The sequence below is a fragment of the Aaosphaeria arxii genome, assembly GCF_010015735.1.
Source record: "Aaosphaeria arxii CBS 175.79 unplaced genomic scaffold BU24scaffold_4, whole genome shotgun sequence".
Lineage (NCBI taxonomy): Eukaryota > Fungi > Ascomycota > Dothideomycetes > Pleosporales > Aaosphaeria > Aaosphaeria arxii.
In genome coordinates this window covers 671,690-684,046 of record NW_022983477.1, presented here as the reverse complement: position 1 = coordinate 684,046, position 12,357 = coordinate 671,690, and the positions used below count along the sequence as shown (strand labels likewise).

At 50.8% G+C, this 12,357-nt stretch overlaps 5 protein-coding genes across 5 annotated transcripts; 1 reads left to right on the top strand and 4 right to left on the bottom strand.

The window, feature by feature from the left end:
- Window positions 1–596: 596 nt before the first annotated feature.
- Window positions 597–2,003, bottom strand: BU24DRAFT_408658 (uncharacterized protein; the record flags this gene model as incomplete). Its single annotated transcript, XM_033525870.1, has 3 exons — window positions 597–1,093; window positions 1,151–1,672; window positions 1,727–2,003. 3 exons carry the CDS (start codon window positions 2,001–2,003, stop codon window positions 597–599), a joined length of 1,296 nt encoding a protein of 431 aa, XP_033383783.1.
- Window positions 2,004–2,554: 551 nt separating this feature from the next.
- On the bottom strand, window positions 2,555–4,273 carry BU24DRAFT_178570 (GroES-like protein). The gene is made up of 4 exons (XM_033521587.1): window positions 3,977–4,273; window positions 3,512–3,882; window positions 3,045–3,459; window positions 2,555–2,989 (listed from the first exon to the last, which is right to left on the bottom strand). The coding sequence occupies exons 1-4, from the start codon at window positions 4,082–4,084 to the stop codon at window positions 2,699–2,701; spliced, it is 1,185 nt and encodes a 394-aa protein (XP_033383782.1). The 5' UTR covers window positions 4,085–4,273; the 3' UTR covers window positions 2,555–2,698.
- A 2,753-nt stretch (window positions 4,274–7,026) lies between these two features.
- BU24DRAFT_421745 (alpha/beta-hydrolase) lies at window positions 7,027–9,042 on the bottom strand. The gene is made up of 8 exons (XM_033527798.1): window positions 8,743–9,042; window positions 8,518–8,625; window positions 8,218–8,339; window positions 8,123–8,155; window positions 7,773–8,070; window positions 7,544–7,595; window positions 7,446–7,491; window positions 7,027–7,395 (listed from the first exon to the last, which is right to left on the bottom strand). Exons 1-8 carry the CDS (start codon window positions 8,869–8,871, stop codon window positions 7,167–7,169), a joined length of 1,017 nt encoding a protein of 338 aa, XP_033383781.1. The 5' UTR covers window positions 8,872–9,042; the 3' UTR covers window positions 7,027–7,166.
- A 759-nt stretch (window positions 9,043–9,801) lies between these two features.
- BU24DRAFT_421743 (uncharacterized protein) lies at window positions 9,802–11,234 on the bottom strand. The gene is made up of 3 exons (XM_033527797.1): window positions 10,685–11,234; window positions 10,561–10,629; window positions 9,802–10,490 (listed from the first exon to the last, which is right to left on the bottom strand). The coding sequence occupies exons 1-3, from the start codon at window positions 11,120–11,122 to the stop codon at window positions 10,023–10,025; spliced, it is 975 nt and encodes a 324-aa protein (XP_033383780.1). The 5' UTR covers window positions 11,123–11,234; the 3' UTR covers window positions 9,802–10,022.
- Window positions 11,235–11,369: 135 nt separating this feature from the next.
- On the top strand, window positions 11,370–12,357 carry BU24DRAFT_441160 (PHF5-like protein). The gene is made up of 2 exons (XM_033530423.1): window positions 11,370–11,498; window positions 11,562–12,357. Exons 1-2 carry the CDS (start codon window positions 11,482–11,484, stop codon window positions 11,869–11,871), a joined length of 327 nt encoding a protein of 108 aa, XP_033383779.1. The 5' UTR covers window positions 11,370–11,481; the 3' UTR covers window positions 11,872–12,357.

Here is a 12,357-nt window from a genome sequence, read left to right as displayed (position 1 = left end):
GGCCGAAAGTGGTTCCTCCCCTCTGTAATGGCAAGAGAGATATAGAAGGAGGGGTGAAAGGAGAGAAGAAGATTAAACGCCTGAAATGTATGTATGTTTGTGGTACCGCTAAAATGCTCGAATCGTGAATCCGAAAAAAGAGGTTGTATTCCCTTATCCTAGGTTGGAACGTGAGCTAGGTTGATGTGTTTGCCCAACTACCTGCCTACATGCCGGATTACCTGTTCGCGGGAAAGTATGGGGTGGGATCAGTGTCAATTCATGTGTCCGTCAAAGCTATTTGTGGCTGGTAATTGTAGCTTAGCCGTTCCAGAAATGAATTAATGCCACCTCCAAGTTACAGGATATTTTCCGGTTGGGGCATTATGCTCCAGCGTTGTAATTTGATGAGGTATTTCCTTCTGCTTTTTTGTTCTTTCGTAAGGTTTGTCCGTTGGAGCAGTGGGTGTTGGGTGGGGATGGGGTATCATGATCCTGCTACACTTTTCGATCCCGTCGCACTCGCAACCCAGTCTGCAAGTCCGGATGTTTCGAACGGGCCGGGCCGTCCATCACTTCCTCCCAAAGAGAGACTTAGCCTTGGCCGACGCCTTATCCTAGAGCCTGTCGTACCCGCCTCCTCCCATCTGCCTTCCACCACCGAGCCCCAAAGCGCCGCCGGGTCCGCCTCCGATCATCGGGTCCAGGTAGCTGCCATCGCCGCCGGGCCACCCGCTGGCCCTGCGGTTCTGCGACTTGGTGTGCTCCACGATGTAGCTCTTCTTGCCGAGCTCCCTGGCCGAGGACGTCGAGTTCGTGATTGCGGATAGTAGGGCCACGAGTTGCACGTCCGAGGCTTCCTGCTGGGATTCAAGGGTGAAGGCTTCGGTGTCCGGGGGCGAGAGGATGTTGATGCGGGATAGGGTGGCGGATATGCTGCGGAGGATGGTGTGGTTGAGTGGGAGGGGGTGCTCGGCGTCTGGGGTGGGATTGAAGGGTTTTGAAGGGTCGGAGAGGTAGGATGGGGGTAGGGAGGCGAGGTATGCGCGGAGGAGGGAGATTCGTCGGCTCAGCATTCGGATGGCGTTCATCTTTGCGGTGAGGGTTGATAGTACTGGGGTGGGTCAGTGTGAGCTGTGAGGGTTGGGGTGATGGTTGGTGGCAGTCTTACCTTCTTCATCTTCGGCGGTCAGAACATTTGCCTCGTCTATTGCCTCTTCTTTGAGCTTCTCTTTCTGCTTGCCCTTTCCTTTCTTGCTTTTATCCTCTTCGGCCGCCTTGGTTTCGGCTTTCGTTGCGCCGTCTGAACCTCCCTCAACCGCCGTAGCATTGCCACCTCCTCTTGCGACGAAGTCTACGCCGATCATCTCCGCCTCACCCGTCTCAATGGAGTATACAAGTTCTCTGAACTTGACAGCTTTTGCTTGGACTGCACCGTCGATGTCCATAGCTTTGTCATTGGGACCTCCAGCCGCGCTCTCAAAGACTGATTCGTAAAGGGTGAGAGGTAGCTTCCCGGCAGCCGTGGCTTCTGAGGAGGCATCTTCCGCATGGAAAAGAACAAGAATCGGTGCTTCATTAATTTGTGATATGTAATTGTGAATGGGTAGGAGGTATGGTTGCGGGCCGGAGCTAGGACCTAATGTGAACCATCCAACAAGGTCGAGTTGAGGTTGCTTGTGCACAATCTTGACTGTAAATCTGTCAGAACAGCACTTCATCGCAGCATGTTAAGTACTGCACATACACTCATCGAGCCGCTTCTTAAACCACTCGTCATCCACCTCAATATCGCCCTCAGCATTGGTCTGTAGCTTGGCCTGGAACGCCACTTCCATGGTGATATCTTGACCATTTTGTTGGCCAATTATTGCCCCTACGACGGGACCAGGCAGTTTTCGAAGTGTATGCCTGGTTATGCAGTCTGATATTGTGAGGAGCACCAGCGGATGGAGCTGTATGGTGGGGCTAGTGTCGGACGCCCGCGCCGTTGAAATGAGAGGATTCGTGGATTGATCTGCCATTTTTCCAAGTCACTATGTTCTGAGAGTCTTGGATGTTTTGATTCGAGAGAGGAGTAGGCAGGAGTGAGGAGAAGGGTATTGTCAATTATTGGGACGTTGGGAGAGCTTCATCCTCCCAGGCAGTTATGGCTTGGCGGCGGGCGGCAAGCGGCGTAACGGAGCCTGGAGAAACTATGTCACCGTCACACGTGAGAGCGCATCAGTCACTTTCGCGGGTATGATGTAATCGGCAAAAGATCAACACTCCACTTCGCGTCCTTGCGAAGTCGAGAACCATCCTGGTTAATATTTCACCCTCTCAACATGCAGTAACTACTGATGCATTGAGCCAAAAGCTTCGCTTCATCATCAACAATTTCGAAGCATATGAGGTCAAGCTTTGCGAAGACAGATTATCATTTCTATGATTCAATATGCGCCAGAGTTAATTTCCTAATGAAAGAATGATCTCCCTATTCCAGTCCCCCTTAATCCATGCCAATTATTGTTGGCTAGAAATCCGAAAACGAGTCGATCTGGTATCTTCGCCTCACCGACCATGTCCAGAACGCCCAAACCGTCAATTCGACTTGCTCAACCGATACGTCTAAATCTTGTCTATCTCATCATTAAAGAACCAATCATGAATTATAGTGTCCTCAACCAATGACACGTAAGGTATTTTCATGTGTCAAGCCGAAAGGAGACGCACGTGTCTACGTTTCGATAAGGACTTTCAACACGAGCTTGCCATCTTTGTCGACCGTTTTACCAGCAGTCTCAAAGGCGTCTTTTGCTGAAGCGAGGCCTTTGAACCTATGTGTGACCATGTTGTCAAGGCTTGGAAGGGCACCGGAAGAAAGAATCTTCATGCCAACCGGGTATGTGTTTGCATAACGGAAGATGCCAATGATATCGACCTCCTTGAGATGAGAGGCAGACATAGGAAGAGTCTGTATCGGTGTTCCCATACCAACCATCACAAGCTTTCCGCCTGGTCTTGTTGCCTAATACACAATTAGCGGTCAAGAACAAGCAATGGAACATTCATCAGCAACGTACGTAGAGACCAGCTTGCATGCATATCTCCTTGCCAGTACAGTCGAACGTGATATCGGCACCCTCGAAATCCGGATCATTGAGAGAGGCAATCTGCGTAATATCTCCCGCAATGTCTTTTGCTGCATCAAATTTCTCGGCCGTCTCATTGAGATGTCTCCTGGGAGAAACGATGTAACCCTTGTGCGCAAACCCGTTGGAGAGGGCATAATTCACACGGCCACTGTCAATATCGGCAATCACAACAGTTGTTGCACCAGACAATTTCGCCATGGCCGCAACTAGCAGACCCACAGTGCCCGCTCCAAAGACAATAGCGGTATCGCCCTGCTCCACTGTCGCTCTGCGGGTTGCATGGATAGCAACGGACAGTGGTTCTAGCAGGGCTGCTGCCTCAAGCGAGACATGCGAGGGGACTCTGTATTGGGTATAAGTCAAGTTGCTTTTTCCACAGCTAATGCGAGACATACTTGTAGCACCATTTTGCGGGGTGATTGATGCGCTCCTGTAGTGTCCCCTGGAAGTGAGGCACAGACTTGGCACTACTTCGAAACCTCATGCTAGGGCATAGGTTGTATCGGCCTTTTTGACATGAGCGACAGTTGTCACACGGAACGCCTACTTCCAACGCCACCCGATCGCCAATCTGAAAGCCAGCGACTGCATCTCCGATCGCTACCACAACTCCGGAAGACTCATGGCCTAGAGACAGTGGCTGGCAAGCCTGTAGATCTCCGTTGCGGAACTTGCTATAGTAGGAACAATCGCTACCACAGATTCCAGTAGCTTTGATAGCGATCTGGAGTTCATTAGGTCCAGGATCGGATATGGTCCGCGTTTCCTAATTCAACGGTTAGCTGCTAACCTCAACACATCACGAACCCCCACGAACCACCGCCGTGTGGGATGAATTCAACAAAACGGGGAAAGCATACGAGCCGCAAATCCCTTGGCCCATGCAAGACGGAAGCTTGAATGGAAGGAGCTTTGGAGTAGTGCCTTGCTGGGATTGGGTAGATATCCGCGAGCGCTGAGGGAGCCATTACGAAAGAATTGATGGGAATGAAATTGTCAGAAGGGATGAGTATGAGACGGGAAGGAGAAAGATAGCTCGCTCAACACCCCACGGGAACGTGGAGGGTTTATACATGGCGGAAATGGCCTACGATCAACAGAACTCTGGCGCAGAGCTGGGCCTGCTTTCTCGTTCGTGCATCGGCCAGATAGGAAATCGCATGAAAAGTACCAAAGCTACCACGTCATTTGCTGGGCGCATCCAATCTGGCGTGGTACATGGTCTACATGGATGAGTATGCGTACGACTACTCGGGATGGATGGCTTCGCGTAGTCTTTTCTTTATCCCGTTACGCTGAGCATTGTATGTGGCTAGATCTTCATGTGGATGGGATAGGTCCAGGGGATGGAGTGCTCAACCAGCTTTGCAGAATGGGCAAGTGCTTCGACCTACTTTCTGCCGGATCAGCAGAATGTTAGGTCCATTACATGGGACGGCATGCTGGACGCGGGCAGATGCACAGGGGTCTGGAAACGATGGAATAATAGAATGCTGTCTGAGGTGGACTGTTTCGCGTGCAAACCGGTCTATCATTCAACATGAGAGGCTGTGAAACAGCGATAAGGCATGATACGAGCAGCGAGCCCTCGTCGAAAGATGCTTTAGAACACTGCATCTTGCCGGTAGTATCTGGTAGTGCGTGCAGCAGTCCATTGCTGCAGTGGGCCCATGTTTTCTGGGCGGTGCAGGAAACGTTCAGGCTGATATGCGGCCGAACATGTCCCTAGGCGTCGTCGTTGGAGCACGCCTTCGCAACACCACTGGCGAAAGGCAGGCTCATCAATCTCGGAGCGCTACCTGCCAGATATCTGGTAAAAATGAATCGCTACTACTGGCCAGAATATTGGATCAATTGCTGGCAATTTTCCAGAAGCCCCCAGGGATTGCGTGCGCGGGCCCGGTCCGCAATATACTCTTATACTCAGGGGCGACTTTGACTGTACTGTGTACAGATATCGGACGAGCTCGCCTCCAGAGACAACGGCAGCCGGTACGAATAACAACAGATCCGTGATGTGGTACCTTAGCAGGATGTTTAATGGATGGCTAACGGGCACGACGGGATGTCAATGGTTTCGCCAATGGGAGGTCACAATCTCTGGGCGGCATCTGCTACCGAAGTGAGGGACTGAGTTTGACGGATTCCTGAGCAGCCGTTACCGCTCTGCTGGGACAGCCATGTGCAGGCAAGTCTTATCAGAAGCATCACCACACTGCTCTTCTAATTGCACCACTCGCCCTAATGCTGGCCACCACTTCCCGCCATCGATCACCATCGGCTCCAGCTGGCTTCACGGCATTCGCCAGTCCAGGTCGCCAATGGCCGCAAGTCGGGACGATGATGTCCTAGAACAAGCAAGGAGCGCGAGATCCAAGAGCAAGTTGATGTTGAGTAAGATGGAGATCAATAGCCAAGCGCAACAGGTGCGCCGACCGAGGGCACTAAGGAAGAAGTCAAGTTTCTTCCATCCATACACTGTATACGAGCCGGAGGACAAACACTACATTTTCTAGCATGTGTTTGCTGCATTGCATGCTCGCAACGAACGCGGCCTGCCTAACCCGCCCCCGTCCTTCTTTCTGTGTGTAACAGCCTTCAAAGAACCGTTGACTATCTTTGCCCGGCCGGCGAGCGTGAAGAGAACAAGGTCGACAATCAATCGCGCAGCCGTTGATCGTGATGGTTGGCCCATGCCGGTATGTGCCCGCGGCAAGTCGATAAGTTGTACCACCTTCAACGTCTCGTCTATCTTTCTCCGATTGCCAAAAACATAGGACTATGACCACTATCTGATGCCACCCGGGCCGGTAGAGCACCCTCATGGCTTCCCTAGTCAAACCTAGTCGTGCCAATCCAAACCAACCGACAGGGTCCCTCGAATGCTCTTGCATCCTCTCAGCGTGTTGCATGCCCTGAACACCAAATGCATTCGAATAATGCCATGCGCAGGCCAACTGATAAGGCACGTTTTTGAGATTTATATTGCAGACAGGCCCCTACGCCCAGATCAGCGCGACAGGCCGGCGACAGGACCCCCGTCCCTCCCGTATACTCCACCACTCCACGCAACTTCCCGTCAAACGGGCGCGACGCAACCACCTCGACGCTTATGCATGGTATGATAAATCGAGTAGGCGGTGAACTGCGCTGATTACCACGCCGCACTCGTCTTGCCTCTGCGTTCCGCAATTCTCTGTCTCCGTTTCGAATAGAATTCGGACATTTAACCTCATGGCGCCGCAGCGGTGAAGATATTCACTCTTAGCAAGACTTACCAACTTTGTCTGTCTAGCCTCGTCGCGTCGTGGCATGCATTTGAAGGCACGAGTCGATCGTGCATTTGTCAGGTATTCCTCTTCACCACTTCCATTACGAGCGAGTTCGGAGAGGACTGTCCGCTCCCACAGTGATAATAACACCGTCGTTAAGTTTGCTTTGGTCCACCGGCGAGCCACAGGGTGCCGGTGCTTCTTCTGACTGGCCGTGACCATTCCAGAATATGCACGATGTCTTTGGCGGTCAACCGACAGTCCCCTTTTACCTACACCCAAGCCCTGAGCAGCATATTGGAATACCTGGCCTTATAATCACCCATGCGATCATAATTATATCGAAATCCCAAAGCGACAATGTCTTCTTAAGCCCGCTTGATGAGTGCAATCGCCGGTGTTCCGGGTGAAGACTGCATCAAAATCCCAAGTCGACAGTGTTTCTGCGCAACCCTGATTTGATCTCGGATAAGAGCTAGGAGCTACATGCCTATACCCAGCAAACCACACACCAGGTCTTCTCGGCAAAGCCGACAGTAGCGTGATCAAGGGCTTCGAAACGGTCTATAGCTGAACGAATCTTGCTCGCTATCTATGCGCATCCTACACCATCATCACTGGACCCCAGCACTATACTCGAAAAGTCAACGATAGAGCCGCACGTAAACTCAATTATCAAAAACCGAAGCCGTTTTGTGGAGAGACCTGCTACGGTGTAATCTCCACAAACTTGGCCACGAGACTATGGAAATTGCCTCAGGTCGTTTTGCTACAAAGTTTACAAAGAACTCCTTGTTCCAAAGCCCTGATTTTCCAACCATTTCCGGATAATAGCATTTACTTCCTCCGGCTTCTGGGTCAGAGCCCAGTGCGTAGAAGCGACCTCTCCTCTGGTCAAATTTGGAATGAGCTGATCCATACTTTGGGACATCTCTGGCTTCAAGACGGAGTCAAATGTGGCCTGGATGAACAATGCAGGAGTATGGATCTGCTTTTTATCGAGCAATCTAATGGCTATTAGGAAACGTTGAACCTAAAGACGGTAACTTGGACTTACCCCTGATCTTCTTCCCAATTCGCTCTCCTCGTTCGATACCAGTTCACTGTCGTGTGGTCAGTTATGCAAGAGTTGGAGGTCCCCGCACTTCTACGTACAAGTGCTGTGAATTCCGTGGCGGGAATATTCTTTCACGTAGTAGTCGAGGATCTGTAGATCTGTCAGCAGACCGCAACCGTGCAAGGAGTCACAAGACCGCTGGAGTGTCGAACGCGATGTGAGAGTGGCAACGGTATTGCCTCTTTTTCGGAAAAAGAGAGCCCCGATACTCTACATCATACGTTCACTGCAGCAATCGACAGGCTTTCGGGGAATCTAGAAACACACCTTGCCGTTCAGGAGTCTACTATCACCAATGATGGGAAGATTTTCGACGAGAACGCCTTTGTGCGGGTCGAACGGCTCCTCCCTGTTCGGTCCGCGGCCTCCATAGATGCCTTTCAGGAATTGGCGAATGGACTGCTCATCATTGACGCTCTTCTCGACCTCGCCCGAAGCCAGATGAATCTGGTAGCCGAACTGTGGCAACGGGCCTTTAACAAGGTCCTCCAGGGAGAGATATTGCTCATGGGGTGGAGTGTAAGGGGTGCAGACTGCGAACACATGAGAGATCAATTTGGGATACCTGCTCAACGTCAGTCTATAGCCACATCTAGATTTCAGGTGACGAAGTATACCATTGTGCACATCGCCACACGACGAAGCCTCCCCTAGTTGGTCAATTAGCATACATAGACCTATCAAAACGTTACACAGATAGTAGAATCCTTACCAGTCATGGCCTCCAAGAATGATCTGCTCCGCGCCAACGTGTTTGGCAAGAGCTGCGATGTCATCTGAGGCTCTCTTGAGACCGTATAGATTAATGGGATTGGGAGGAACTTTGGGGGCGTCCTGTAACCCAAGGTTAGCGCTCCCGTATCCCCACGCAGGAAGCCCTTCGTGCCCCACGTTTCCTCCGCCATGGCGCGGGAAGTTGCGTGGGTTTGCGAGAAGAAGGTACAATCAAAAAAGCTTCCCGAAGACATAGTGATATCATGAAGCATAAGCGATAGAAAGAAATATGGCTTACTGTGCCTCCGAATCCCATTAAATCTGGCGCCACGACCCGAAGGCCCATGCCCAGAAGTTGAGGGATCTGGTATCTCCAACCAAGGCTTAGGTCGGGCCATCCATGAATCTGCGCATCGCGACCAGTCTGTTAGTTACTGATGATGACTTGCAAGCGTAGGTGTATGCATCCCGCAGCAGAATGGTTTAACCACCGGCTGTTCGTGAGACGGATCCGATAACTTACCAGAAAGACGGTAGCATTGAATTGACCGCCAGGAGGGACAGCGTAGAGATAGTGGTAATTGAGCCCATTCAGTACAGCCGTCTTATGTTCGATCCGACTGTCGTCGGGTTCGATTGGCTGAAGCGACATGACGCAATGCGAGATGGATTGATGTGCCTTATCGCCCCTGGTGTTTCTAGTATAACGGAATTATGGAAATGGAGAAGGAGGATTATGGCAAGCAATTAGATTAGAACGACGTCTAGCAGACGCAATATATTATGAGTGCAACAGCGAGGAGGTGCCGGCCCGGAATTTGATCAGAAATTCGATGCAATCATACATTGTCCGGACGGAGACTTGTGGATCTTGTGGATCTAACTTGTCTGTTTCGACGTCGGAACCGAGGCATCGCCCTAGTTAATGAGGGGCTAACGGACTTTCACCATAGTGACTATACTGAACTCTGCATAAACTCCTCACTTCCAACACCAACAAAGAGTAGCAGCGGGAGAGTCGTGCAGCAAAACATCTGATTCTCTGTCCGTTGGTAGATCTCCACTGCGCACAGGCACACGATGTCATAAGCTATATCCGAGCCCTCATATATACCATATCATACCTTTTGTCGCAATTTGTAGGATCCCACTCGTCGTGGGGGTAAATAACAATGCTTTCCGCCGTACCGGGTCAAATGGTTCTGATATGCGAAGCGCTCCTGCGAACCTGCATGCATCGAGTAAGCGGTTGTTCCCTTGCTAGGTACCTTTCTGGCTGCTCTCCCATATTTGCCGGCGTTGCTGTGCGTGCGGTACGGTATTGGAAGGTCAACAGCAGCGCAGCTGTGCACATACATGTATTAACCATGTGCTCCGGGGTCCGATTTGACCCAGAGCGTCGGATTGCATGCTGCGGACCGCCGTATTGCCAATAGTAACTATAACATCGTCAGGGTAGGTGTATATGTGCACCCGTTTGATAGCATCTTCGGAAGATAGGGACGCCGGCGTGCGTAATGAGTTTAGGAAAGGGATTGCTATCATGCCAATGGATGGCGCATCAGGTGGGCTTTGAGATCAGGGCTTTTTGAACCTCTGTTTATTTGTTGCACTTATGCTAGTGTACTCAAAGGTGTTGATTTCCAACATCCCTTAGTGTCGTTCCACGTTTTGTATACGTGACTTTTGTATGTAATACAATGGTATCATAATAGAAGCAAGACCAAATGGCCATCCTGAAAAGTCAGAATCTCAAGCCGCAAAGGGCGAGCGACGCTCAGCTAAGCTATACTGCAATCGATATCAGTAAATAACGGTGTCCTCTGTTGCTTCAACCATCTCTTCCCCATTTTCGTCCATCAAATCCTTATGTGCGTCTTCGTCCATGGCCTCTTGAGCTGGGACGTCAGCTTCATGGCTTGAGGCCACCTGGTCCCCATTGACCGCCTCGTCCATAAGCTCTTCTGCATGATCTGCTCTCCGTTCCGGGTCCTTGGGATCAGGCCCTTCATCTTGAGTTCCGCCATTGGTGGTGGGTTGTGGCAGGTGCTGTGGGGTAATTGGATGAACGATCTTACCATCTGAGGGTTCTGCATCTGCATCCCGCTCGCTGCTATGAGTCGTCCGTATTTGCTCGCCATCCTCGTTCCCTTGAGCATTAGGCTCTCCATTAAGCTCTCCTTGTTCCCGTCGGATGAGCTGCTCCGCTTCCGCAATCTGTTGTTCTATCCGCTGATCTTCCTCGGGGGTAGTCTCCCAGGGTTTATAGTACTATAACAGTTATTAGCTTGACGGTCCATACCAAGCATACAAGTCAGGTGAAAGTGCTAGTTTGACTTACCAGATGGGGCTCGGTTTCAGTCCGAAGGAAACGGGCGGTGTGCCGTAGATTTTCGTGTCGGAGCCGCGTCTAGTCAAGCAAGTCAGTCTGGATCCGAACAACAGAGAAGCTTAGCCCTGCATACTGATTCCTTCTCGAACGTTGCCTGCTCTTTCTGTCGTTGAACTCGGATGAACTTCAATCGCTCCTGTCTTTTCAGATCATTTTCCTGTTCGTCGATTTCCCTTTGAGCTTTCTGCCTTTTCTCTATCTCTGACCGTCGCTTTTGCACGGCACTGCCAGTGTTGTGAGAAAGTGCTCCCAAGGCTGCGCCGAACAATCTGCGTTCGCGTCCGCGTTCACGTCGACCTGTAGGTGGCGCATTCGATGGTTTCGTAGTAATCGAGTCCCGGCGATCAGCATGAGGAGGTTGGTCGATGCTGTTGAGTCGTTGGCGCTTAGGATCTTGTTCAGAGATTGATGATTGTCGTCTTTTGTGAGTGCCTGAAGGTGAGGCTGGCGGTGGTGGAGATTCAGATTCGGGCTCCGGGAGTACCACGGCAGATGCAATCGTTGTATCCATGGCGACGGCGCCTGCTGGAAACCGCGAGAAGACTTCGGTTTCAATTTGGAATCCTCAATTATTAGTTCATAATTGATCAATTGTTGTCTCTTATTTCGTGAAGGACGTGAGCGTCGGCGTGAACATGGTCGAAGCTTCGCGCGGTAATGCGACGCGGTCGTTAGCGTATTCTTGGCGTTTCGCCGCCAATCCGATTACCAACCCCACATAATAAGTTATGCCTGTGGATCCTTCGCGACTTTCAAGACCTCATTAACTTCGACACTTATTTCACCTCACCGCAGGAATCGCAGGAGACCTTCCTTTCACGAACAACTGAAGAACTCTCACTCACATACTCAATCTAACCCACAAGCACAATGTCTCGTCATCACCCGTAAGTTCTCCTGCTCTTTAGCTCCCTCAAGCTGTCAGACATGATACTAACCTTTTTCTTCAGAGATCTCGTCATGTGCCGCAAACAAGCCGGAATCTCCATCGGACGCCTCTGCGACAAATGCGACGGAAAATGCCCCGTATGCGACTCCTACGTCCGCCCGACCACCCTCGCGCGCATCTGCGATGAATGCTCCTTCGGCAACTACCAAAACAAGTGCGTTGTCTGCGGTGGCGAGGGCATATCTGACGCCTTCTACTGCTTCGAATGCACAAGGTTGGAGAAGGACCGCGACGGCTGCCCGAAGATTATCAATCTGGGTTCCTCGAGAACGGATCTGTTCTACCAGAAGAAGAATTTTAGGAACCATTAGTGAGGGACATGTGGGCTTCCTATGATATGGAATGCACAATTTGAGGCTGGAGGCTGCCATGTTCTACAATGGGAGGATCCGGTCGATTTACCATTTTACTGAGGAGTCAAACGAAGGTTAAAGATGGAGGCTTAGAAATCAGATGGCCAAAGGAAAGAAGAGAGTCAGTACATGAAGACGGATCGATATCATGGCCGCATGGTCAGGCACCTATACAAAGGGCATACTCCCAGAGAGTGGCAAGATGGGGTAAAATCAGCAAATGAGGCGAAAGGAGTCAACATTACCACCCAGTGAGCATTTTCGGATAAGAATAATAGCGATTAGACATGGTTCACTTTGCTGGTGGAAAGACAAGGTCTGCAGGTACATTGCAGACAAAGCATCTTGCTCGGTGAAAATTGAGATGACTCGGTCATATGTTTCCCTAGTATTGTAAATGTAACGTTTGATACCCTATAATACCATAATTTCACGTTCTAAACA

What these genes read in the sequence shown, in the direction of transcription:
- BU24DRAFT_178570 (XM_033521587.1), bottom strand. Translation starts at nt 4,084, where the DNA reads ATGGCTCCCTCAGCGCTCGCGGATATCTACCCAATCCCAGCAAGGCAC. An exon ending in GGCCAAGGGATTTGCGGCTC is followed by an intron (nt 3,883 to 3,976) that starts GTATGCTTTCCC and finishes CCGTTGAATTAG; the next exon opens with GAAACGCGGACCATATCCGA. An exon ending in CCCGCAAAATGGTGCTACAA is followed by an intron (nt 3,460 to 3,511) that starts GTATGTCTCGCA and finishes TACCCAATACAG; the next exon opens with AGTCCCCTCGCATGTCTCGC.
- BU24DRAFT_421743 (XM_033527797.1), bottom strand. Translation starts at nt 11,122, where the DNA reads ATGGATACAACGATTGCATCTGCCGTGGTACTCCCGGAGCCCGAATCT. An exon ending in CAACGTTCGAGAAGGAATCA is followed by an intron (nt 10,630 to 10,684) that starts GTATGCAGGGCT and finishes TTGCTTGACTAG; the next exon opens with ACGCGGCTCCGACACGAAAA. An exon ending in CTGAAACCGAGCCCCATCTG is followed by an intron (nt 10,491 to 10,560) that starts GTAAGTCAAACT and finishes TAACTGTTATAG; the next exon opens with TACTATAAACCCTGGGAGAC.
- BU24DRAFT_421745 (XM_033527798.1), bottom strand. Translation starts at nt 8,871, where the DNA reads ATGTCGCTTCAGCCAATCGAACCCGACGACAGTCGGATCGAACATAAG. An exon ending in TCAATGCTACCGTCTTTCTG is followed by an intron (nt 8,626 to 8,742) that starts GTAAGTTATCGG and finishes CGCGATGCGCAG; the next exon opens with ATTCATGGATGGCCCGACCT. An exon ending in AATTGGGAAGAAGATCAGGG is followed by an intron (nt 7,396 to 7,445) that starts GTAAGTCCAAGT and finishes AATAGCCATTAG; the next exon opens with ATTGCTCGATAAAAAGCAGA.